This window comes from Synchiropus splendidus, chromosome 1 (assembly GCF_027744825.2).
Source record: "Synchiropus splendidus isolate RoL2022-P1 chromosome 1, RoL_Sspl_1.0, whole genome shotgun sequence".
Taxonomy (NCBI): domain Eukaryota; kingdom Metazoa; phylum Chordata; class Actinopteri; order Syngnathiformes; family Callionymidae; genus Synchiropus; species Synchiropus splendidus.
Window position 1 is genome coordinate 32,922,336 of NC_071334.1, and position 23,889 is coordinate 32,946,224.

A 23,889-nucleotide genomic window follows, 5' to 3' on the forward strand; every position below is an offset into this window, starting at 1 on the left:
CATGTTCACAAAAGCAAAGCTTAATATACAGTGTTCAGTCAAGTGAATTCTTACGCATGTATGACAAAACACAAGTATAAGTCTTTTATATAGATGATATAGAGTCCTCATATGTTTTCAAACTTATTTAGCTTTGTTTTTAAAAGTTCTCTCGAAAGGATTGCATGAGAGCATAATTTGTGTCCAAGTACTTGGTCTGTTTGTGCTCTTCCACATTGCTATGCACTTCTTAGCAATAAGTTGCCAAACATCAACAGACATGTATTCATATCAACCATGTCTATGATTGACGGCAACTGGTTTAGCAGTATATTTTTCCCAAGAATGTTTGAGTTTTCATGAATACATTTTGAAGTATCTTTATAATGAAGCTTCAGTCTGGTTATTTTCTTATGCTGTGAGCAAGTTAGCATTGCAAATAAAATGCACCTCAGTCTTATTGACTAGTTGCCTTGTGGCTGTTTATTTCAAATGTTCGGATCACGTGATTCTCAACTTGTATTTTTGGACAAAATAATGGAAACACCGTAAAGCTAAAAAAGCTTTAACGTGTTTCCATTATTTTGTCCAACCCCTGTATGTAACAAATTGTGTGCTGCATGAAAGAGGCTGTCATTGTGGTTGTTGTGATTTTTTTTCTTTCATTTTAGATTCTGTTTCTCATTCATCAAATATAAGATTTATATTTGTTTCTTCTCATGTCTTGCCAAAGCACTGTTGGCGGGAACAGCAGAGGATTCCTTCCAAGCACAGTGGAAGTGGATCTTTCTCCATATATTTTCTTTGCTGGCTGCCACACTGATGCCTATTGCAACTGCAGGCGCCATGATGGTTGCCTTCAGACATCCTTGGGAGGACCGTTTTATTTTTGATGCCACAGCTGTAGCCCAAAAACATTGCTCACAATTTAAATAAAATAAAATGCATTACACATGTTGTCCATTCTCTGTAAAGTGAGCTGTGGATGGGAACCTCCTGCTCCCAGTCCACTCTAGTAATGATCTAAGTTTCAAAGTAGTGTAGTCCCTGTCTTGGCCTGTTGACTTCGGGTTTATGAAAACAAGAGCAAGGTCTCTCTGAGAAGTTTCCATTGTGTTCCCTATCTCCGTTCTCCTCAGTGATCAGGAGGAGAGCTGAGCCACAGACTACCAGCTCTGATTCCCACATGTTTCATCTGACGACCAGCAGAGCCAGACTTGTCTTTTACCAGTTGTTGATCAGTTAGACTCTTTGATTCCTCTCTGACGTCTGGCTGCGGCAGGACGCTGTGCTGGTGCTCCTCACACTGTTGGTCTGTGATAGCGGGGTGATGAAACTATGCTGTAACGTCAGCCATCAGAGCTGTTTGTAAAAACGCACAACAAACACAATCATGAAATGCCAGTGAATAATACATGTGACAACCACAGAGAGATGATCAAACCAGTCATCATTTATAGATGCAGCTAATGATCAATATTACAAAGCCGAATGAACCTTATGAAGCCAGTGGGGAAACGTATTAATATGCTCAGAGTGAGTCTGGGAGTAAAACTACTCAAGAATGACTTGGCTTTCCGATCACAGAAACTGCATTAGTGAGAAAAAAAACCATGGAAGTAGGAATGAAATCTAGCTTATATCACAGTCACGATATACCACAATATAGTTTTTCATACAATATGTAAAAACATTCTGTACAATGTAGGGGTGCACCATTTTTTGGCATACATCAAGATTTTTTTCTCTCCTCAACTAAATCACACATGAATGGTTTACAAAGCCCACAATGTAAACTTCACTTGTTAAATACCGGAATGTTGTCTGATGCAACATGCTCATCCAAAACAATAAACTCTGTTCGCATTTGTTTCATCTGAGGTTAGCTCTGGTTCGCTTAGCATTTGTTTGTTTCGCCTCTTGATCAGGCTAGAGGGAGTGAGGGTATCTTGTGGACGCCCTGAATTCCAAAACATGATAAAATGGACAACCGTGTTTCCCAGCAGGACACCCCAAATGGCCTATACAGTGGTACCTCGGTTTTCGAACGTCCCGGAATTCGAACAAATTGGAGTTCGAACAAAAATTTTGAGATTTTTGTGCTTCGGATTTCGAACGAAAATCCTGAACTTGAACGCCTCCGAAAAAAGCTGGAAAAAACATAACGTGCGCGGACCGATCCGCTGACCCACAATGCACTTTGTTATTGTGTATAACGCAGCCTCTGTATGCAGACGTGTCCTGTTAGCTCCATTTACTGACTGTTTTTTCTTCATATTGAGGTGTAAAACCTTTCCTGTCTCCACACTGGACCGTGGTAGAGTGTCACAGGGGAGGTGCTCGCTCACACCTCCGAGGCTGGAGCGCTCACTCCAGGGTTTGATGTCCTGTTGTGGGCTGGAGCTGGGACAGGGATGAGGCGAGTCTGGGACAGAGCGTGACTTGGTTTATGACTTTGTCACAGCCAAACTGCACAGAAGCGCACATTCAGAGCTGGACACGCACCGGGCACCTCTTCACTTCTGGAGAGACGTCACTCACTCTGCAACCCCTCCCACATGCAGTGGCCACACACATAGAGGAACAGTGCACCTGCAGCAGACACTCTACATTCACTCCTACAAAAGCCTATTTTAAGGCTTGGGACTCATTATTTCTTTTTCCATTCATTGTTATGGGAAAAATCGATTCGGATTTCAAACAATTCGCTTCTCAAACGGCCGTCTGGAACGGACTGGGTTCCACTGTATAATGAGGTTCCACTGTATAATGTTCTACTCGTCGTATCATTCTGATGAAAAGTGTGTTTTCGGTATTTTTACTGAATATGATTCTCAACCCTTTTGCAGCTGTAGCTTGGCCATCGTGGTTGCCGTGTTTGTTTACCGGTCTAATCTTGCAGTTACAGTGAACCCTCATTTATCACGGGGGTTACGTTCCAAAAAGAACCCGTGATAGGCGAAATCCATGAAGTAGTCAGCTTTATTTTTTACATTTATTATACAATACTGAACTACGTATACAATGAAACCAAAGACCAAAACATGTTTTCAGGCCCAAGCATTTATAAAAAATAAAAAAATAAATAACTACGATAGTTTTTGGAAAAACTAATAATATTTTTAATAGTCATGACGAGGTTGGACACATTGTCACTTGCGTATTTCACCGTTCCTCTAACTTTGCCTCGTTGTCGCTCCGCTCCCGCTTCTTCTTTTCCTTCCGGCTTCTTCCTTCTGGGGTCGGCTCTTAGCATCAATGTTGTCATATTTTAAATGACTGGTATCAAAATTGAATTCAACTGTTTTATGATGAAACATCAAATGATGAAACTGGAAGGGCATGACTGGAATTTGTCTCCAACATCAACTAACAATGTGTTTGCTTACATATTAGTACATTCAAATGAATGTAGTTGCCAAATAGGTGTAGATATAGGCAAATGAATGTTCGACATCTCACGGAGAATTCTGATGTGTTTGTAGCTGCACCAGACAATGTTGTGCCAGTTCTAATTTAAATTGTGACTGCTAGAGGTTGAGATGTTTGTAACTTTGTGGCACCTAGCAAAGTGGTGGAGATAATGCCGATCCAGTGAAATCAAGATCTGTTGCCGTTGTTTTGGTGAGATGATAGTTTGGAGGAATGTAGTCAATGCGAGGCTTCAAGTGTTGATTGCTGACACATTGGACTGCTCTATTGTCCAAAACCATCCCTGACTCAGAGTCTCAGTATCTACAAGCATCATTTTTGAGAGGTCTGTGTACTGAACCCCTCACCCCTGGCTGCTCTGTCTTGTCATCTTGGCTGTCACATGCAGCGAGGTTTGTAAAGCAACAGCGTAAAGCAGTGTAGTGTTGCTAACCATAAACACAAAGTCCTTCGAATGGTATCTTCTTTGCTGGAACAATAGCCTTATCTTCACTGCAAGTGTGCTTGAAATGACACGTTTGTATTGAACATGTAATGTCGTATTGTCCAAAACTACTTTGATACTTGCAATTGAGATTCATTCATCTATTACATTGCAAAATACAAAGACAATCAGAGCGACTGGTTTTTGTTTTGTAGCTGATGATAAGCTGCCAATATGGCTGGTATGTCATGCTTGTAGAAAGACTAGACTTCTTTCTCATTGTAGGTGCGAGAATACTGAGAAAGGCAAAGGTGCTCATCACCCTCTGTGCAACTTCTACTTCCGCTGCTTTCAAAGACATCACAGTGTTGAGTACATCTGTGTGACTTCAAATCACTCCGGTGAGAAGCAGAGCTGTTTGACTTATTGTCATCCAGGAAGTATTTTTAAATCGAATTCATCAGCTGTCCTGATGGAGCCAGAGCTCTGTGGAAGTCCCCTGAAGTGCCAGATGGGGTTTTATTGAAAAGTAAAGACAGTAAGTGACTTACAGTTTTGTGCTCTGCTTATAATATCCTTGATGGATTTTCACCTGGCAACTGCTTCTGCAGGTACCGGAGTGTTGATGATACCTAGATGCAGCCACCTGACGTACTGTTGGTTCTTACTTTGAGCATCAATTTAATAGCACTATACCTCTAAACTTTACTCTGTAGCTTAATTTTTTTCTAGTGATGGGCAGATGGGGTTTTATGAGACACTATTGCAGGGTTGATGAAACAGTGTCCTAATTTTCAGAGGCCACTAGATGGCGCTCCTTGTTCAGAAATGATGAGGTTTCATTGAATGAGTTGTTCAAGTCCAAACATTTTTCAGCAGACAGTGCCATCTGGTGGCCTCTGAACATCAGGACACTGTGTCAAGAAACCTCATCGACCCATCACTACTGTTTACTCTCTGTATTCCCCAGAAAAGAACACAATTTACATTTCTTCAGTACAGTGATTTATTTTAAAATTATGCTTGTGTAGGTGAGAGTATTCTGAGGTGAGCAAATGGGCATATTCTCTTACAAATACAAAGCAAAGACATCTACTTAAGTTAGGAGGCTGCAAACAAAGTATTTGTCTTTTCACATTCAATTTTTGCCAAAGTCGTTCGTTCAACTGGCAGAACCTTCCCCCATTCCTCTTCATTTGGCTTCAGATGTTTCGGGGTTCTCCTCAGGGACACAGTGCCACAGTCTTCCATCCTGATTTTTCCTCCTGTAAATGTCTCGAGACGCTGTTGTGATTTATTCAGCCTCTGTGCTTGTCCTCTGGTGAGTAAGGGTTGAGACTGACAAGATGAACGATCCACTGCTGATATTCTCAGCCGCTCATTTCCCTGAGGGCAGAGGGACCATATGAAACTGCCTAATGATCAATGGTGCTAGTCTGATGAAAAGACCTCACTTTCACAAACACACTTCCTCAATTAACAACTAGAAAATCTTTTTTCTCACAAAATATTTTTGCTACCAAAATTTGTCTTCCACTGCATCGCGTAGGGAGCTTAAGTCTCCGCCGCCTTCGGTCGGTCTAAGGTCGGGAAAAAAATGAATGGGGGACTTTGAGGACATCAAAGTTATTTTCTGGCCCTGGGTCACACATGTGCTGTACCTCAATTTATGTGATAAATAATGATTTGAGTTTCGACTATGTTTGTTGCGTAATTTATGATTTGCTTGTGAATTTTTGGGCTACAAATCAAACATTGCCTGTGACGTCACATGAAGCAGAAGTAGGTGGGCGTGACTTAGGCTTCGCATTACTGGCAATGTTTTGTCCAAATCACCCACCTGAGATGCTTCGCTGACTCTTTCCACGAAGTGTGACATCTACACCAAAGTGCTGCTATTGTACAGTGTGTGGTAATTAAGATTTCTGATAGACATAGACAACTCATTTCTATTCAAAATCATCCAAGCCCGTGTTTTTTTTCTCTGTTCAGATAAGCCTGTCATCTGTACTAGTCTGCATCTGCTGCAGCGCCTCCTGCTTCCTGCCTGTCATTTTAAAACAAGTCACCCAAAGTTCATCCCAAACTCCCAGTCTAATCCTCAAATCTGACTTCATCTGTATCGTCTTAAACCAACCACTTTATTTGATGTTGCAGGCGGCTGAAGGCGCAGGAATAAGGAAGCCGTTCAGTCTTTTTTGTTTTTCTTGCTCCCAGATGAGCAGCGGTGAAATGACTTTGGCGGTTCGGCTAATGCGCTATAATTGGTGCGAAGAGCCGCTCACTCCCAACAATTAGAGACAGTTATCTCCTCAGAGCAACACTGCTGCCTTTTTTAAGTGTTTCAAGAAAAGCAGTCACATTTGTTTGACTTCACCTGCTCCACGTCAGCCATGCTGAAAATACAAGCTACACAAAATGGTCATGAAGTTTGTTCACTATCGGGATTCAAGGGGCACTTCATGCTGTAATGTGTTCAAGGATTAGCCAGTCAGGTATGACCGTGTGTTAAGAGTGTTCTTCTTCACTATCAATTCATATGCGTCGTGAGGAAGATCCAAGCTCACGCTAACCGTAGGAGCCAAGATGGGCTCAAGCAATACAGGATTGGTGTATAGAACCCTATAGAAGCTTCAGTAAGCCAGGTGTACGCTGGTCTACTGTACCCTGGGGTAAGCAGCCCTCTTAAATTAGAATGTAAGAAAGCAATTTATAAGTATATAAATAAACAAAAAAGTAATAAATGATTAACAAATTTTAAAAGTATACTTAAATGAGGTACCTGATTTGTAAATAAATATAAAAAATAATAGTAATAATAATATTATTCTCTTATTTATTATTTTATCCCAGCATTTATTAAGTAATTTCTCATTATGCCATTTTTCTCCCCTCATGAATTACTGCAGGGATTTTCTGCTTGGATTTTTCTGATGATGACATGATGTTTCTTTTGGGATTTTTTCCGTGAAAAACATGCTGAAAACCACCATGATGATGTCCACCTCTCTGGTGCGTTATGTGTTATCACTTTGTTTAGATGTTTCCAATACGTTTGATCATTATTTATATATAATTCCACTGGTACACACCGTACCACACCATACCGTTTTGATGAAGATAACTTGTTTAGTTCCTTCCTGCGTCTGCGTTTACAATTTTTCATCTTATGAGTAAAATCACATTATGTGTAAGCATTTGTCAGAATATTATGTGACGTTTGCCTCTTCATATTTACGGTCACAGCAGTTAAAACTGGTTTTCTGGAGAATTCTTGAAGAACATTTAGAGGTCTCTTGACCGCACATCAGGGGCTCTTTTCCCCACCGTGCGGTATCGAGCTTCACAAGAACAATCCTGCAGGTATGATTCACCTACTCTGGTTCACAGGGGATACTGATCGTGGAGCTGCAGGGAAAGTTAGAAAAAGGTTATTCCAATATCTCAAGGTCGCTTTCTCCGCTGCAATTTTAATGAATGTTGAAGGTTCTGTTCAATATCGAACCTTTGTCGAACAGTTTGGGGGCATAGATATTTATTTTGAGCGTGACAGAACATTATCATGTATGTCCTTCACTAATGGCACAAAGGTACTTTTGAAAGTGATCCTTCCAAGTGTGTTGAAGTTGTGGTTGGTTTTTGAGTCACCAAGGGGGAAACTTGAGAAGTCAAATCAGAGAGCACATAAAAAAGTCAACTATCTTTAGGTGCAAAACAAGTATTAAGTCGTATTGTTCTTCCTTTAAATATTCGCAACCGATCTCAGTTGGAGGTAATCAAAATGAATGAAAAAATATTTATAATCTTTAACATGTTGTAAATCCAAAATACTTTCACTGACTTATGACGTGGGCCCATCACTACGTCATTTAGTCATGAGTTGGATTTTGTTAAGTAATGTAAATTGTAAGAAATGGTCAGTCCATAATTTAGGCCATAAAATCATGTCTAGGTGACGCAGACATTTATTTAGTGTATCAGAAAAAAAAACAAAAAGAAGAAGAAGGAAAACAGCTACCAGACGGGTCTAATACTGTCATAAAATGTTGATGATGTTTTCTCTCAGCAAGAATAAGATGTGAATCATCCTACTTTCATGATACACAACCTGTTACACAACAACATGTTGAGCCAGTTTCAAGCACCTGCCATGGTTTATTTTAATTACAGGGACGTAATGTGTGATTCAGTAACAAGACAGAATACCCGGGCATTTACTTACACATTCTAGGGAAGCTCTATTTCACTTCATTTGTCAGAGTGCACTATTTCTGATGTAATCTGACCTGTCTTGGTTATCTATATGCAGATGAGTGATCTTGTTTGGAGGACATGGAGCGTCATTTTAATGACAATACTATTGTCGCTGAGTACCTCTACTGGCAGGGACCTTTGCCAAAGTGGAAGCAAACAGGTTCAGCAATGAAGAGACTGACTGAGAGGCTGGAGAAACTCCCTCCCATGCACTGGTAAACTGGCTGGTGTCTGTACTGAAAGAGACAACCCCACAGCTTGAGGTGGAGACTAAAATGGGCAGAAACAGGGATGAAGAGTGCACACAACATCTCCGCTTTTAAAAAACTGCTTCAGCGTGTGTGTGACAGTGTCCACTGATACTTGGCAATGATTTACTTGGAAGGTCATTTGTTAGTGCTCTGTTGACTTATGATTGACCTAACCTATTTTTCATTGACATCTAAGCCACAAAGCATAAAATCCTGTAATCTCAGTTGTTAATATTAATATCGTCATGGCGACCTAACCAGCATTTCTGCTGGTTGATGTTTTTTTCTACTCTCTTTTCTCTAATGAAGTCTACATGCTCTCACTCCCATGGCTTGAAATAGTGAATATTTGATGCCAGACTTTCATGTTCAAGAGTAAAATGGAAGTCAGCCTCCTGCGTTACGTGTCTTGACATACGAGGCTAGCAATTGAGGCACATGTTCCATCATCTGCACTATACTGTACATCAGTAATGAGGTATTGTGAAACAGTATTGCAGAGCTGAAACAGTGTCCTCATTTTCAGATGCCGCTAGATGGCGCTCTTGGTTTAGAAATGATGTGAGGTTTCATTTCACAGCGCCATCTAGTGGCCTCTGAAAATCAGGACACTGTGCCATGAAACCTCATGGACCCTTCAGTATTGTGTCGCAAAACCTAACCCAGTACTGTATCCTAATGCCTTGCGCTGTGCATGTTAAAAACAGAGGTTGGGCTGAAGCCATGCGGTGTCGCTCCTTTTGCCCTTCAAAAGTAGTTGTGTCACTTGGTATTTATAGTTCCTCCATTGGGGTTGCAACTAGCGATTATTTTGGTAGTTGACTAGTCACCAACGGTTAGCCAACAAGTCTGCATTCGATGCGTATGGGTTGACGATCATATCAACATTGATTGTAGCGTTGTAAATCGAACACAATAGTGTTAAATGTTGTTTTAAAACATCGTAGATCAATTACAACTCGTCCGACTGTGGTGTGAAAGGAATGTGTCCTTTGTGAAATGGTCCTGTACTTGTCATTGGGCTGTATTAATATATATATATATATATATACACATATATATATATATATATATATATAGTTTCATCAGGGAGTTGCATAAGGGTCCAATATCATTTTCAAAGATGCTTAAATCATGAGGATAGTTTCTCTTGCTTGCTGGCTTGTTATGAATTCAACGTCTTTAACCTTTTTTTTCCTTAAAAAAGCTGACTCCTGGTTTTCTTGTTCCAGGTTCATCAACAGCCGTGAAGAAGACACACTCATGTAAGTTACTGATTCTCTCATGACTGAAGGAAAAAACTGCCTTTTCCCTATTGTTTACATGGTGCTGAAGAATTCAACCAGATATCCTCAGATGAACTTAGGTGGGTGCGTTAATCTGTTCCCAGGGGTGTGCAAGATCTTTGTTTTGCAGATTTGAACATGTATTAGTGTAAAACCTGGGCGTGTGAAGGGTGTATGAGTCAAAATGTGTGATCGGGGATCTGCCAACGCTGGCTTTCCCTCTGGTTAGTGCTCATCATGAATGCTGTCGGCCTGCGAGATGATCAGTGGGGGAGTGTTACACTCCACTCTCAAAGCTCTCTCCGGGCTTTTCCAAAGACTTGTGATGAATTTATTAACTGGACCTGCTGAGAGAAGTGGATGACATCAACCATGAATATTTCCAAATGTAAATCATCCTCCTGATGCTAATTCTGAGCAAGACATGAAGCTCCTGCTGCTCGTTGCCTTTCTGTTCTCTGCAGGCAAGAGTTGCTCTTTCACCCCTATAGTAATTCTCATTTGAGTCTATTATCATTTCAGTGTACAGGATGATTCAGCAACACCAATCTGAGAAGGTTGCACATACTGTATTTCGTTTACTTCAATTTTGTTTCAAAATATATTTTATATTGATCATGTTTTCTCCATGATGAAATGTGATGTCTGAAGAAGTGAAAATACACACACCACTTTTAACGCTATAAAATGTAATTAAAGTAGCCCTGTTGTTTTGAAGTTTTCATCCTCAAATTGAGCCTTTACTTTGTGGCGTCTGGCCCAAAAAATAGCCCAACATGGAGGCGTGTTTTGTCCAACATTGGTCCTCACGAGGATAGAACGTGGACACACACACACACACACATACACACACAAATAAGAAAACTGCAGTTGTCATAATGATTATAATGATGATGATAATGATTATTAAACATGCAATGCGGCAATGCAACTTGTTTTTGAAATTATGAATGTTGATGTAATAATTTTGAACCCCCCTTTTTCCCATCCTCCCTTGATCTTCAACTGTAAACCTCAAAACCAAGCGTTAAGAGCTATGTGTAACTTAGAAGTGGGGCACCCCTTAAACACAGACGTGTCCTCAGACTGTGGGGGGCGGCCTTGCGCAAAAGTGGCGTTCAATCCGTCATTTCCCAAGATGAAGAATAACATTGACATAATATCGGTAATTGTGTCTTCAAATTGCATCGCACCACAATGTTGCCAAAGTGATTTAGAACCAAAACAAGTGTCAATTGGTGTCAGCTACTGTCAACAAGTGTCAAAATCTCAAGTATGTATATAGTAAATAAAACAGAAAAACTAGATTACGTGCATTATTTGTAAATATCCACATAAACACCAGCACAAAAAAAGACAAAGACTCCCGCCAACTGAGTTTGAGACCCTTAAATAATTGATTCGTGAAAAAAATGATGTGACCAGTACAATTTAATGGAATCAACTGTCACCTCCACCCCTGATGTCGTATGTCTTCTGGCCGTGACCTTAGCAAGTGCACAACTGGCCCATAAAGTGTGTTCACCCTCCCCACGATTTACTGCCACCATCTGTTGCCATCACATCTGTATCTTCATGTTTACTTCATGAGGAGAGAACCGGTCACAGGTATCCGTAATGTGTTGGCTGACCTTGAGATGTGACACCTCCAGTTGCTTCTGGAACACTGGACAACTCTAGAGTCAATATTATTGTCTCCTGTATATACTTCAGTTACAAATGGTGACTTGTATTTGTAAAAATATATATAAATAATTGCTCTCACATTTTATGTCCCATTCGACAGAATCACTGTCAGTCAGTGGAGATGGTGGTGTAGTGATGACGTGCTGTCAACATCATTTGCCGTGTTGAGGATGTCGGAGCTCATCTCTCATCTCTCACTGGCTTTTGCATTGTGAGGATGAAGATAATTTCTGTGGACAAGAAAGGTGGATGGATAATCCTTTCCATCTTGTCATGCTCTGGCTGAACCTAGAAACACGACTGTCATAAGTCATAACCTTGAATTGTAGCCTTGATCTGATATTGCAGTCTGGAACTTGATGGGAACCATGACCTGCTGCCATGAATTGAACTGTACTTGGTACAAACAAGTGTCACTAATACTTGCTAAAAGATCATTGATGAATTCTTCAACACATCAAACATGAGGGTGGAGAAGACGCGGACATGTCATTGAGACGCAGGAGTGACTGCTGGAACCTCTGAACAAAACACAAAATTGTGAGGCATTGTAATTGTGATGAAAAGGCTTTATGAAACATCCTTATTGTCGTAAATAAAGAGGGAAGGGGAAAAAAGAGGAGGAAAAAAGAAAAAAAAAGAATTATGAAGTGCTGGCGCTGATGATTAGAATGGGTTTCACTTTAGACTAAGCTATTATAAAAGCATCTGTGACACAGGCTTATTACATGCTTTAAGTAAAATGTACCTTAGTTTTCTTCTGAGTATTCGGACCACATAAAGACGTCTAGTAAATCTACTCAATTTGTTTAGTAGTACGATTAAGTTGGTCTGCTACTGATGTGATGTGATGTACTGATGCCACCAGCTCAATCGCACGTCCTCAGTCTGAGCCTGTCAACAGTCAACATGTCCATTTTCTGTTCCTGGGTCAGCTCTCACCCGCCGTGGACAGCCTACAATGTGTGTCACGGTGTTTATAAAGTAGTGCGTCATTGTTACTGTAATGTGCTCCCAGCCGTAGTGTTGCAGAATCTTCCAAAATCTTGAGGATTATCCTCATTGTCTCCTTAGAAACTAATTTACTAGAAGATTGCTCTCATAATAATTTTTTTTTTTTTTACAAGATTAATCTCATAATAATAATAATCATAATCACAAATTTATTATGTGATGGTAACTTATTAGGTGACGCTCTGCAGGAGTGCGCACAAAATGGCTCAAGTTTGCTTTTGTTTTTCATTTCAAAAGTGCACTGTCTATGTATCCGCCCATAAACTGGCTTGATTCTTCAACATGATTCTTCCACACTATTGTTATATAGCTGTGGAATTAGTTTAAATCGTTCTTGGTTGAGATTTTACTGAATAATTCTTGTCAATTTCAACGTCAATTTTTATGTCTGTTAAATGCTGTTGTCACAATTTTCATAAACAACAACCACAAACACTGATCAACAACAGCAGAACTGTGACTAATACCAAGAAATTCCCTTAGATTGTCTATGTTTGGAGTGACTTAAATAGCAAACGGCCATCTTTTACATAGAGCTGGATGGTGTGGATGAGGTTTTGGTTTTGACCTCCCCACCGCTGTGGGTGCTGGCAGCTGCTACTGTGTCTGTCAGTTATACAGTTAGTTATATCACAGGATTATTACAGGGAATGATGTAACCGCTTTTTGTGTGGGCAAGTTGTGAGGGCGAGTTGACATCACTTATGACATCATCTCTTCTTTGACCATATGTCAGCCCTGAATGGAAGAAATAAAGCAAACCGTTTATGTCCATCATATTTGGAGGGTTGAATCAGCCATGCTGCTCCAGTTGCTCCGCTACACTCAACATTATTTCTGCATTAATGCCGTTTCTTCTTTCTGCATGTGGGATAGTATAGATATGATGTAGAAGGCTACGGTTCTTACACACTCTGCGTAGGCGCACACACACTCTAATTAGCTCTCGGAACAGTAATCCCATTTGAATTGGTGTCTCAGCTTCAAAGAGAGAAGACGTTCAGACTGAAATCTGAGCCGACGTGAGAGAAGGCAGTTATTTATTCACCAGCTGCAAACACACAAACATCTGTGTTCTCGCTTGCATGAGATATAGGAATTTGTCTCTGCCCTCCTCACCTCCTCATCTTTAGCCGCTTTTTGATGATGACAACTTCATGACAACAAGTTAACTCTTATTCTCATTATATTGTGTTGCCAGTGATCCATTATTATCTACGCCTTGTTTTTGTCGACGTCTTGTCTGATGGAAAAATAACTTTGAGCTGTTTTTGAAACAACAGTGATAGAAGAAGATGATGCCGTTTTTGGGGGTTGCCTCATTCACATGCACAGCTTCTCCAATGGAAAAACAGCTTGTTGAGCCTCTCACTTACTTAAACAATTCATCTCAGTCCATTCCTCTTCCTGCAGCTCAAATTGAAATCATTCCCTGTAAGATCTGCGGAGACAAATCCTCTGGAATCCACTATGGAGTGATCACCTGTGAGGGCTGCAAGGTAAACATGGACGCTCATCACTCCTCATCATGGCACTGACTTGGTAATGCACGGCAGAGGACCAGATCTCAACTACTTCAGACTTCATTTGTCTTGGAGCTCAATACACTCCATGAGTGAATGTTTATCCATCAAGCCTGTATACTCAAAGGCCATAGAGCTGGATGTCTAAACATTTGGTCAGATGAGATGGAAGTATGTGGGAGACCAACCTGGAAAAAAATACATGTAAAACAGATGAACAGAATATTAAGAATTTTCATATTGATGTGGAGTTGAAAATTCAGTTTTATCTGTGGTCACCTGTGAAGCAGTGCACGGAAACCACAAATAATACATTTTATGACTCTACTGGTAATTCTATTGATGTCAAATCAACAAAATAAAATATGACATTTCATTCAAAAGTCAACTGCTGATAAACACCAGTGTTTCACAACAAAGGTCATGGTTGGAGACTCTCCTCTTTAATCTGGTCCTTTGGCAAACTCTCATTTTCTTTTTTTAAATCTTTGTCAGTTAAATTTTGTTGCTTTTTTAATAGTTTCATTTTTAGCCTGATGTACAGCATTTATTTATTATTGTGTTGTCTGTATTATTTACAGTACATACAGATGGCATCACATAGGCCTGCACCAAAATGAAAAGTTGTGGCACAACGAAAGTTAAAAAGTTTGACTGAATACTGAATAATAAATGTGGTTATTCATAAAAAAAATATAAAAATGGTGCATAAATAGTTGGGAATACATTTTTATACATGATTTTCAAAGAAAGATGGTTGAATATTTTTAGACACATGTATGTATCAAACATGTATTTCTGCCTTTGCTTTAAAAAAAAAGCTTTTTGTTTTATGGTGCTAGTCTGCTTAGCCACAGTGAACAAGCTAATAAACAGAAGGCTCTTGATAGTTTGGTTGAACACTCATTGCGAACTGCAATTCTATTCTCGCTCTCCAACACTTTAAAAGAACCGAAAAGTTCAACACTACATGCAGACTTTAAATCTCACTCACACTGAAGCGTCACCGTGACAACTGTCAGAACCAGCCACGCTTGATACTTGACACCGTGGACAACATGATCAAATTAAGAGGAGTCGCGTGATACATGGGTCGGAAAGTCAAAATCATTTCCACTTGCGTTGAACCGCAACTGGTCTCCAGCTGACCAGGCAGTGAACCGGGGAGTCTGGGAGAGACTGTGCAGACGAATAGAAATCATTTCTGCCTCTGTTGCATTAGTATTGTCCTTTATCAGTCCAGGAGCTACAACCTCGGCAGCATGTATTCAGCAGAAAGTGCTAGTTGTACTTGCTGCTGGTGCTGAGGTTTCATGAAACAGTGTCCGGCCACCAGATGGCACTGTCTGCATTAAAATGTTTGGACTTGAACAACCAAGTCAATAACACCTCATATTTCCAAACCAAGAGCGCCATCTAGTGGCCTCAGAAAATCTGGAACCACTCAGCAATACTGTTTCACCTCATTCCTTCCCATCACTACTTGTGGCTCTTGAGCAACTGATACACATATAAATAAAGTGTTTGAAAACGTTGGATGCTGAGAATTTTTATTAAAAAAGCAGGCACCATGGCTGCAAACTCTGTGTGAAACTGCACAAATCTCAGCTTTGCTTGAAGTGACCAGCCCAGCTCAAGTAGCAACATTTGTCGACTGTGCATTTTTATATTTGATCTTATTCAGTCAGTAAGGCTGAACACATTGACATTAAAAGCAGGATGTAGTTATTTACAACTACCTGAGCCAGAAAACATCTTTATGTATTCACATTACGTCACAATGGGTAGCCTAAGTCACAGCATCTACTTCCGCCTCGTGGGACCTAAGTTAACAACAAATATGAATATGATATCTGTGAATTTGAGAGAGATGCTGTCGCAGGCTCTCACTCGATAGTCGGTCCAGTCGCAAATGGCCCCTGAGCCAGACTGTGGACAGGACATTGATTTACCAGTAAGGTTAAAAGTGCATGGATTTTCCTATGTTTGGAACACACATAGTGGAGAAATGTGAATGTCAGTGTTCTAAATAACACTTCACTTCACAGGGTTTCTTCCGGCGCAGTCAGCAGAGTAACGTCACCTACTCATGTCCTCGTCAGAAGAACTGCCTGATAGACAGGACGAGTCGCAACCGCTGTCAACACTGTCGTCTACAGAAGTGTCTGTCTGTGGGGATGTCTAGAGATGGTAGGATGTCAAAACCAAGCGCTGAAATAATGCTAAACTTGCATGGACAGGAACCCTCTCATGTCCTCATCAGCCGTGAAATTCGGTCGAATGTCTAAGAAGCAGCGGGACAGTTTGTACGAGGAGGTTCAGAAGCATCGTCTTCAGCAGCAGCAGAGTCCACTGTCCCCTCCGGACCAAGCAGGTCACGATGCAGACGAGCTGTCGCGTAGCTATGACCTCACATCCAGCAATCTCACAGAGCTCACCGAAGACCTGGGTGTGTACCTGGACCAGGACTCGGCGGCGGAGGGATCGCTGTCATCAAAGGTTGTGTCTGAATTAAGACGCAGCAACCACATGTGTGTAGTGACCTCTTCTCTCCACCAGGGGGACTCTGAAGGCGGTGTAAGAGAAGAGGAGGCAGGCCGATCTTATCATGACCTCCAACCATCCCCGGATCAGTCGGGCCTGGATATAAACGGAATCAAACAGGAAAATTTGGGCGACCTCAGACCTGCTAATGGTCTCATTCGCTACCACTCCTCCAGTGATGGGGAGACGGCAACAGCAGAGATCGGTATGGAAACTCTTGTTATATTTGTATTCCACAGCATCGTCATGCTTCCGTCCACTATATTTATATATTTTAACGTGAATAACAATGTTAAATATGTTCAAGTGTTCCCCAAATAATGTGGCTTATAAAGTACATGTACTCTGTTTCGTTTATATTATATATTGTGTTTTCCAGTAGCTGATGGTTGTAGTGGCAAGTTTGAGAGGGAAACATAGAGGACCGCACTTATTTGAAATCCACATTTCAGGAGCAGTAGTCGTACTCTTTGTCAGAAAAAAAACAGATGATGAAAAGCGCAGGAGACCAGTATTAAATCATACCTCTCTGACCTTCCGTTGCCTTTCATTTCAATTCAAGAATGCAATGTGCTTAGTGGTGTGTATGTAAGAAATGAAGAAACACTTGACTCTTAAAGCAGCATGACACATAATTTAATGAAGGCACGTCATGAACTGGAGATGTCAAAAACATTCAATGATTATTATGATTATGATCTAAGTGCTACTTAGCCATTCTACTGTGAGATGCATTACTTATGAAAGGGCAACACACATGCTTTGATTAAAATCTTGTTTATTCAACCTTTCTAGTTTAAAATGCCCTGAACACACCAACATGCGTCGAGTGTTTATTTCGAGAGCAGAGGTGATGTTTGGGGTTTGCGGCTGCTATCCAGACTGTTCTGCGCATTGTTGTTACCTCCCAGACCCGGGGTCCTTGGCTCCTCCTCCACAATTGAAACGGGAACAATCGCAAATCGATGTTTTTCCAAAGCATTTGTGGGAACAAGTTTGGCAGTTAATAACAACACGTTTGTGCCACGATCAGGACCAACCAACGAACAGCGTAGAGAACTGACAATGGTGTAGTAAACGCACATCACGTTTACCTATTAGCCCACAATGCATTGCGTTTTTCTCCAGTCTTTGACGTCATCCTTTTGAGCCCCATAGCTTTATGGGTAGTTGTATGCAAACAACATCTTGGCTTTTTGAACCGTGAAGGCTAGCATTGTTGTTATATGTACTTCCAACTGTGATATATGGTCTCAACACTCGATGGGAGAAATTCTTAGACTGTTGGACCTTTAAATTTATAGGGCTGTGTATTGGCAGATGCATATCCTGATACACTCCTCCATGGACCGTCACTTTATCGTGGTGGAGGGGTTTGACTACCTCAATGATTCAGGGAGCTATAGCCTTGTGCTCCTGGTAGGATCATCCTTGACAAATAGGTTCCTGGTGAGAGGTCAGACTAAGTACGGTCCATACGACTTTATAAATGGTAAATGGTTAGTGCAGGAGATGGAGCGTTACCAGTTAGATCTGGTGGGGCTCACCTCCACGCAAAGCTTGCGCTCTGGAACCCAGCTCCTTGATAGGGGCTGGACTCTGTCCTTCTCGGGTGTTGCTCGTGGTGTGAGGCGCCAGGCGGGGGTGGGGATACTCACAAGCCCCCGGATGAGCGCCTGTTTCTTGGAGTTCTCTCCGGTGGACCAGAGGGTCGCCTGCCTGAGGCTTAGGCTTCGGGGAGGGAAAACTCTGACTGCTGTTTGTGCATATGCACCGAATAACAGTTCTGAGTATCCGGCCTTCTTGGGGGTCCTGGATGGGGTCCTAGGTGAGATCACGCCTGGTGACTCCATTGTCCTCCTGGGAGACTTCAATGCACACGTGGGCAATGACGGAGAAACTTGGAGAGGCGTGATCAGGAGGAACGTCTGCCTGATCTTAACCCGGATGGTTGTTTGTTGTTTGACTTCTGTGCTAGACATGGTTTGTCCATCACAAACACTATGTTCGAACATCGGGGGGCTCATAAGTGTACCAGAGCTCCCAAGGCCGTAGGTCAATGATCAATTTTGTGATGGGTTTCATCTGACCTGTGACCAACTGATCACCAAGCCTTTAGACCGACCAGGCAAACCCAAACGGATAGTGCGGGTGAACTGGGAACGTCTGGACGACGAAGCTGTCAGAGGAGCATTTAACTCACACCTCCGGGAAGCTTTTTCACACAGGAGGGGGAGGCAGCGGAACATTCAAGCTGTTTACAGCAAGGATGGTTTGCTGCTGACTTCAAGAGAGGATGTAATTGGCCGTTGGAAAGAGTACTTTAAGGAACTCCTGAATCCGGACATTCCGCCCTCTGTAAGGGAGACAGAGCTGGAGGCTGATGGGCAGTCTTCGTTAATTTCTCGGGCTGAAGTCACTGTGGTAGTCAAAAAACTGCACGGTGGCAAGGCTGCAGGAGTTGACGAGATTCGTCCTGAAATGCTGAAAGCTCTGGGTTGTCTTGGTTGACACGCCTCTTCAACATTGTGTGGAGATCTGGGTTGTTACCGGACAAGTGGCAGACATCGCGTGACCTACAGCTCACGCTGGATCGGTTTGCGTCTGAGTGTGAAGCGGCTGGGATGAGGATCAACACCTCTAAGTCCGAGACCATGGTTCTCAACCGGAAACAGATGGATTGCTCTCTCCAGGTTGGGACTGAGATCTTGCCTCAAGTGGAGAAGTTTAAGTATCTCAGGGTGTTGTTCTCATGTGAGGGGATTAGGGATTTGGTCGGCGAATTGGGGCAGCAGGGGCGGTTTCGCAATCACTTTGCCGCACTGTTGTCCATAAGAGAGAGCTGAGCCAGAAGGCAAAGCTCTCTATATACCGATCAATCTTCGTCCTGACCCTCACCTATGGTCATGACCAAGAGAGCAAGGTCCCGGATACAAGCGGCTGAAATGGGTTTTCTCCGAAGGGTGGCAGGTGTCTCCCTTAGAGATAGGGTGAGAAGTTCTGTCACTCGGGAGAGGCTCGGAGTGGAGCCGCTGCTTCTCCACATTGAGAGGAGTCAGTTGAGGTGGTTCGGGCATCTCATCAGGATGCCCTCTGGACGCCTCCCTTTGGAGGTGTTCCAGACACGTCCAGCTGGGAGGAGACCGAGGGGTCGACCCAGGACCAGGAGGAGACATTATATCTCTCCTCTTGCCTGGGAGCGTCTCGGGATCCCCCAGTCGGAGCTGGTGGATGTCTGAAGCTGCTGCCCCCGCGACCCGGCAACGGATAAGCGGGCGACGATGGATGGGTGGATGGATATCCTGATACAGGGGTGGTGATTCAATACGTTGCAATATATCGCAATACTCTAAGTTCAGCAATATATTGCAATGAGAGCCATCATTTTAAGGAAAATCAGATAATGTGGAGCAATATCATGTGCATGACATCAACAGTCAAGTTTGACTTTCAGTTAAATTTCGCACTGAGGAATGGATTGCTCCCTTAATCAATGAAATAACTCCTTTCTGGAAAAAGAAAACATTTATTATTCAACACGGCCTAATGCTGCAGCATGTTCAAGACTACCAAGACAATATCACACAATCAAGTGTTATGATACTTCAACAAAATTATTCATATAATTTCCCAGAATGAAGTATCACGATATTTGAGCATATCGATATTTTGTCCCCTATAAATTTAGTAGAATAAAAAACATTCCAGCGAGGTTCTCTTACTCAGCACAAAAGATTGGTAGCCCAGAGTCCCAGGCCAGTGAGTCTTTAACAAAGTGAGCGTTGGCATCTCAGATGGCAGATCACTCCACAAAGATGTTGTAGACTTTCCCTTAGAGCTTGGGATGAGGATGGAAGTGTGACCACTCAGTCATCTGAAGGACTTACGCCTCCTTGATGAATGAGAAACAGGATGAAATACATCCGTCCTGATGTTGGGATCTTTGACTGGATTTCCAAATTGGATGAACAAGAGAGGAGCGGCTGGAGGGCAAAGCACAAGAGGGAATCTGATGAAAGAGGAGGAGCAGATGGAGAGGAAGGAGGGTGCCAGGCAGAGGAGGAGAGGAAAAGATTGTTAGGAAAGGGAGGAGAATGTGGGGAGTGCAGGAGGAGGAGAGCGAGGAACAGAGCGGGCCTGACAAAAAGCTGGATTAAAATATCAAGAGGTTTCCTTCACAGCTCATTAAGACCTCACCAAGCTCATGATCTGTGTGTTGAGCAGGGCTGACTGAGACGTCTTTACTGGGAATCTCTCCCTCTGGAACCTCTGTCTCAATGGCTATATTGGGAGAGGCCCATCCTAAACCTAAATATCAAAATCCATCCTGGTGGGTGCATTAATGGATCACATAATGATAATAATAAACTTGTAATAAAAAATGTATTCTCAGTACATGAGAGATTGAAATTGTTTTTGGTGCGTCAGGTGAGTAGCTCCTGCTATTGGGAGAAAAATTGGGCACCTCATGTGTGTAAAAGTGCTGTCATTAATGATCTGAGTCAGTGTGATGTGAGTTGTGAAAAATAATAGCCAAAGATGATACAGCAGACAGTGCTAACTTGTGGCAGCTGAGGGTCAAGCTGTCACTTATTTGAATCTGATTCCCTCTCAATGTGTGTAGATTGGCTGATCCAGGTTGTATCCAAGTCTCACCTGGAGACGTGCCAGTACCTGAAGGAGGAACTGCAGGAGACAGGCTGGCAGAATTTTCTCCAGGAGGAGGTTCAGAGCTACCAGAAGAAAGTCAGTGGCGTCGATGTCTCGGCCTCACCTGTGTCGTCACATTGACGCGTCATGTTGTGTGCGCAGCCCCGCGAGGTGATGTGGCAGCTGTGTGCGGTCAAGATCACAGAGGCCATCCAGTACGTGGTGGAGTTTGCCAAACGGATCGACGGCTTTATGGATCTATGCCAGAACGACCAGATAGTTCTTCTGAAAGCAGGTGAGACACACCTTCGCCTGCTCTTCTGAATATATGTGTCGACGTGTAACCTGGGCCTGAACGTCTTTTCAGGGTCCTTAGAGGTGGTGTTTGTTCGGATGAGTCGCATGTTCGACACGCAGAACAACAGCGTTTACTTTGATGGGAAGTTTGCCAGCACGGAAGTCTTCAAGTCTTTAGGTAAGGGGATCAAACAATGCCATCAACAATCGCAAAAATGTAACTCTTAACAATACCTGTAAATACAGTTCTTCATGGGCGTTAAACGTCAGGATGGGTACCTTTCAAGTTTCAACCTATATAGTGCTACTATCTGGTACCTGGGAATTGTTCAACGGTACTAAGTTCCTTTACTTGTGTGTTTTGTGTGGTAATATTTGTTAACTTGTCTAATAATGACAGCTCACTCCTTTAAAATGAACATATTTATTTCTCAATAAATAGTCCAACAAGAGTTTGGATTGCCTCATCGCAGATTTGCAGTTGTTTCACCTATTTAAAAATCCGACTTTTCTTTTTTTTCTTAAACATGCACCAATTAAACCCCACTGGTCTGAACATTTCTGTTAGCACAAATGCAAGCGAAGCACTCTTGACAGCCATCTGCCCTCTGACCGGACGAGAAAAAGCCTTGGCTCTTGGAAAGCGAGTCGCTGTAAATGAAAACAAGCATTTAAATTGATGTGGCAAAGTAAGAGGAATGAAGCAGTTAGAAGTTAAATCATACACGCTCAACATATTTACCTGGAGAAGACAAAGATGGTTGCATCATGTCAAGCTGGGCTGAACACGCAGGGCAGCTTGTGTGTCCCTGTTTTCTCAGGTGGCACTGATTCAGAGTTCTTTGTATGCACCTAATTTAAATGTACTTTGGGTTCCAACTGACTCACCTATACCACACATACCATGAGCTACAAATACTACACAGTAGAATGTTATGTCACGTACCACTGTTGTTATGTTATAGTACCAATTACAGAACAGATTCTGTTCCCATCTCTCAGTCACATTCAAAACTAGTGATGGGTAGATGAGGTATTCCATGAGGTTTCATTGAATTCATTGTTGAAGTCCAAACATTTTACAGCAGACAGTGCCATCTGGTGGCCTCTGAAAATCTGGACACTGTTTCATGAAACCCCACCATCCATTCAATACTCTGTCACAAAACTGACCCATCACTACTCACAACCATACTGCAGTGAGATTCAGTGGGCTACATGAGCTTCACACTCTCAATTGTGCCTTTTTTGTTACACAATTTTACACCCGTAAAATCTAAATAAACACAGGCCACCTGTACATATTTGTCATTTATTGTCTAGTTCAATAAAAGAAACACATTTTATCTACATGTAGGGGCGAAACTTTACACTCATTGTAACCATCATTTGGTAAATAAATAAAATGTTATAATGACAAGGTGGTTAATGATGAGAGGATTTGAAATCTACTGGAAAATAAAGGTAGGAACATAAGGTAAGGTAAGGTAAGGTAACTTTATTGTCAAATATGCTACAGTACAAGACATATAGCATGGATGAAATATCTGTCCTCTCAGACCTGGACACAACATACAATCACAGACAAACATAAAGATCACAGACACAACATAAAGATCACAGACAGCAGGATACATGCAACAAAAATCAAACATCAAAACAGTGCTGTCAGGTGGTACAACAGTAACACCTGACTGACTGATGCCCTTTGTTGATTGTCAATCATGTGTCTATTTATATTCGTGTTACTTATGTAATTTATTGTCTATTCAGCGAGCTACTGTATTTAGTGTAAATATGCAATATGGGACAACTATGTCTTTTGTTTGCTTTATCTATGTGCGTCTTTGATGTTCGGTGTGTGACTTTGATGTTTTTGTTTTCGCCGATGTCTTAGTATGTTCGACTTCCGTCGAATTCCTCCACTGTGGGACAAATGAAGGCCATCTAATTCAATGTAAAATACGTGTTAAAACTAGTTATGTCTTGCTTGAGAAATAATTCTCTCTAATAATAATAACATTCAAAGCACTAAAGAGAGCACAGACCACCATCAAGCTCATTTACACATACAGTTTCTTTTTTTTTCACTCGCTGGTTTGTTGCCCTTCATGTTTTTTATCCATATAAGTGAGTACCTTTTTTCAGCGAGCGATCACGTGACCTGCTTGTCCGGGGTTAAAACGATGTTGATCATCTTGATACAGAACTGATGAAGTAATGCAACTGTGTGTTGACAGGTTGCGATGACTTGATCACGTCGGTGTTTGACTTTGCCAGAAGCTTGAGTTTGCTGCAGCTGAATGAAGAGGAGTTGGCTCTTTTCTCTGCGTTTGTTCTCTTTTCGGCAGGTATGCTTACGTTTGCGTTAAAATGATTCAGCAATTGCTGAAATGTAGTCATTGGTAGATGAGGTATCATGAAACAGTACTGCTGGGTTGATGAAACATTGCCCTTACTTTCAGAGGCCACTAGATGGCGCTCTTGGTTTAGAAATGACATGGGCTTTTCGTTGTTCAAGTCCAAACATTTTACAGCAGACAGCGCCA

The 23,889-nt window shown here is 41.9% G+C and overlaps 1 protein-coding gene across 2 annotated transcripts in view; it reads left to right on the plus strand.

Moving 5' to 3' along the window:
- The window catches only part of LOC128765328 (nuclear receptor ROR-alpha A-like), a 37,269-nt gene that overhangs the window by 11,336 nt on the left and 2,044 nt on the right, over nucleotides 1–23,889 (plus strand). The window contains exons 2-11 of one of the 2 annotated variants that reach the window (XM_053876010.1): nucleotides 9,573–9,605; nucleotides 13,740–13,825; nucleotides 15,898–16,039; nucleotides 16,113–16,223; nucleotides 16,281–16,348; nucleotides 16,409–16,598; nucleotides 21,018–21,139; nucleotides 21,206–21,338; nucleotides 21,411–21,518; nucleotides 23,581–23,691. In XM_053876010.1, the coding sequence (XP_053731985.1) occupies nucleotides 9,573–9,605; nucleotides 13,740–13,825; nucleotides 15,898–16,039; nucleotides 16,113–16,223; nucleotides 16,281–16,348; nucleotides 16,409–16,598; nucleotides 21,018–21,139; nucleotides 21,206–21,338; nucleotides 21,411–21,518; nucleotides 23,581–23,691 (1,104 nt within the window). Of the gene's footprint in view, nucleotides 1–9,572; nucleotides 9,606–13,739; nucleotides 13,826–15,897; nucleotides 16,040–16,112; nucleotides 16,349–16,408; nucleotides 16,599–21,017; nucleotides 21,140–21,205; nucleotides 21,339–21,410; nucleotides 21,519–23,580; nucleotides 23,692–23,889 lie in introns of both variants that reach the window. The other variant, XM_053875999.1, reaches the window with a different exon arrangement.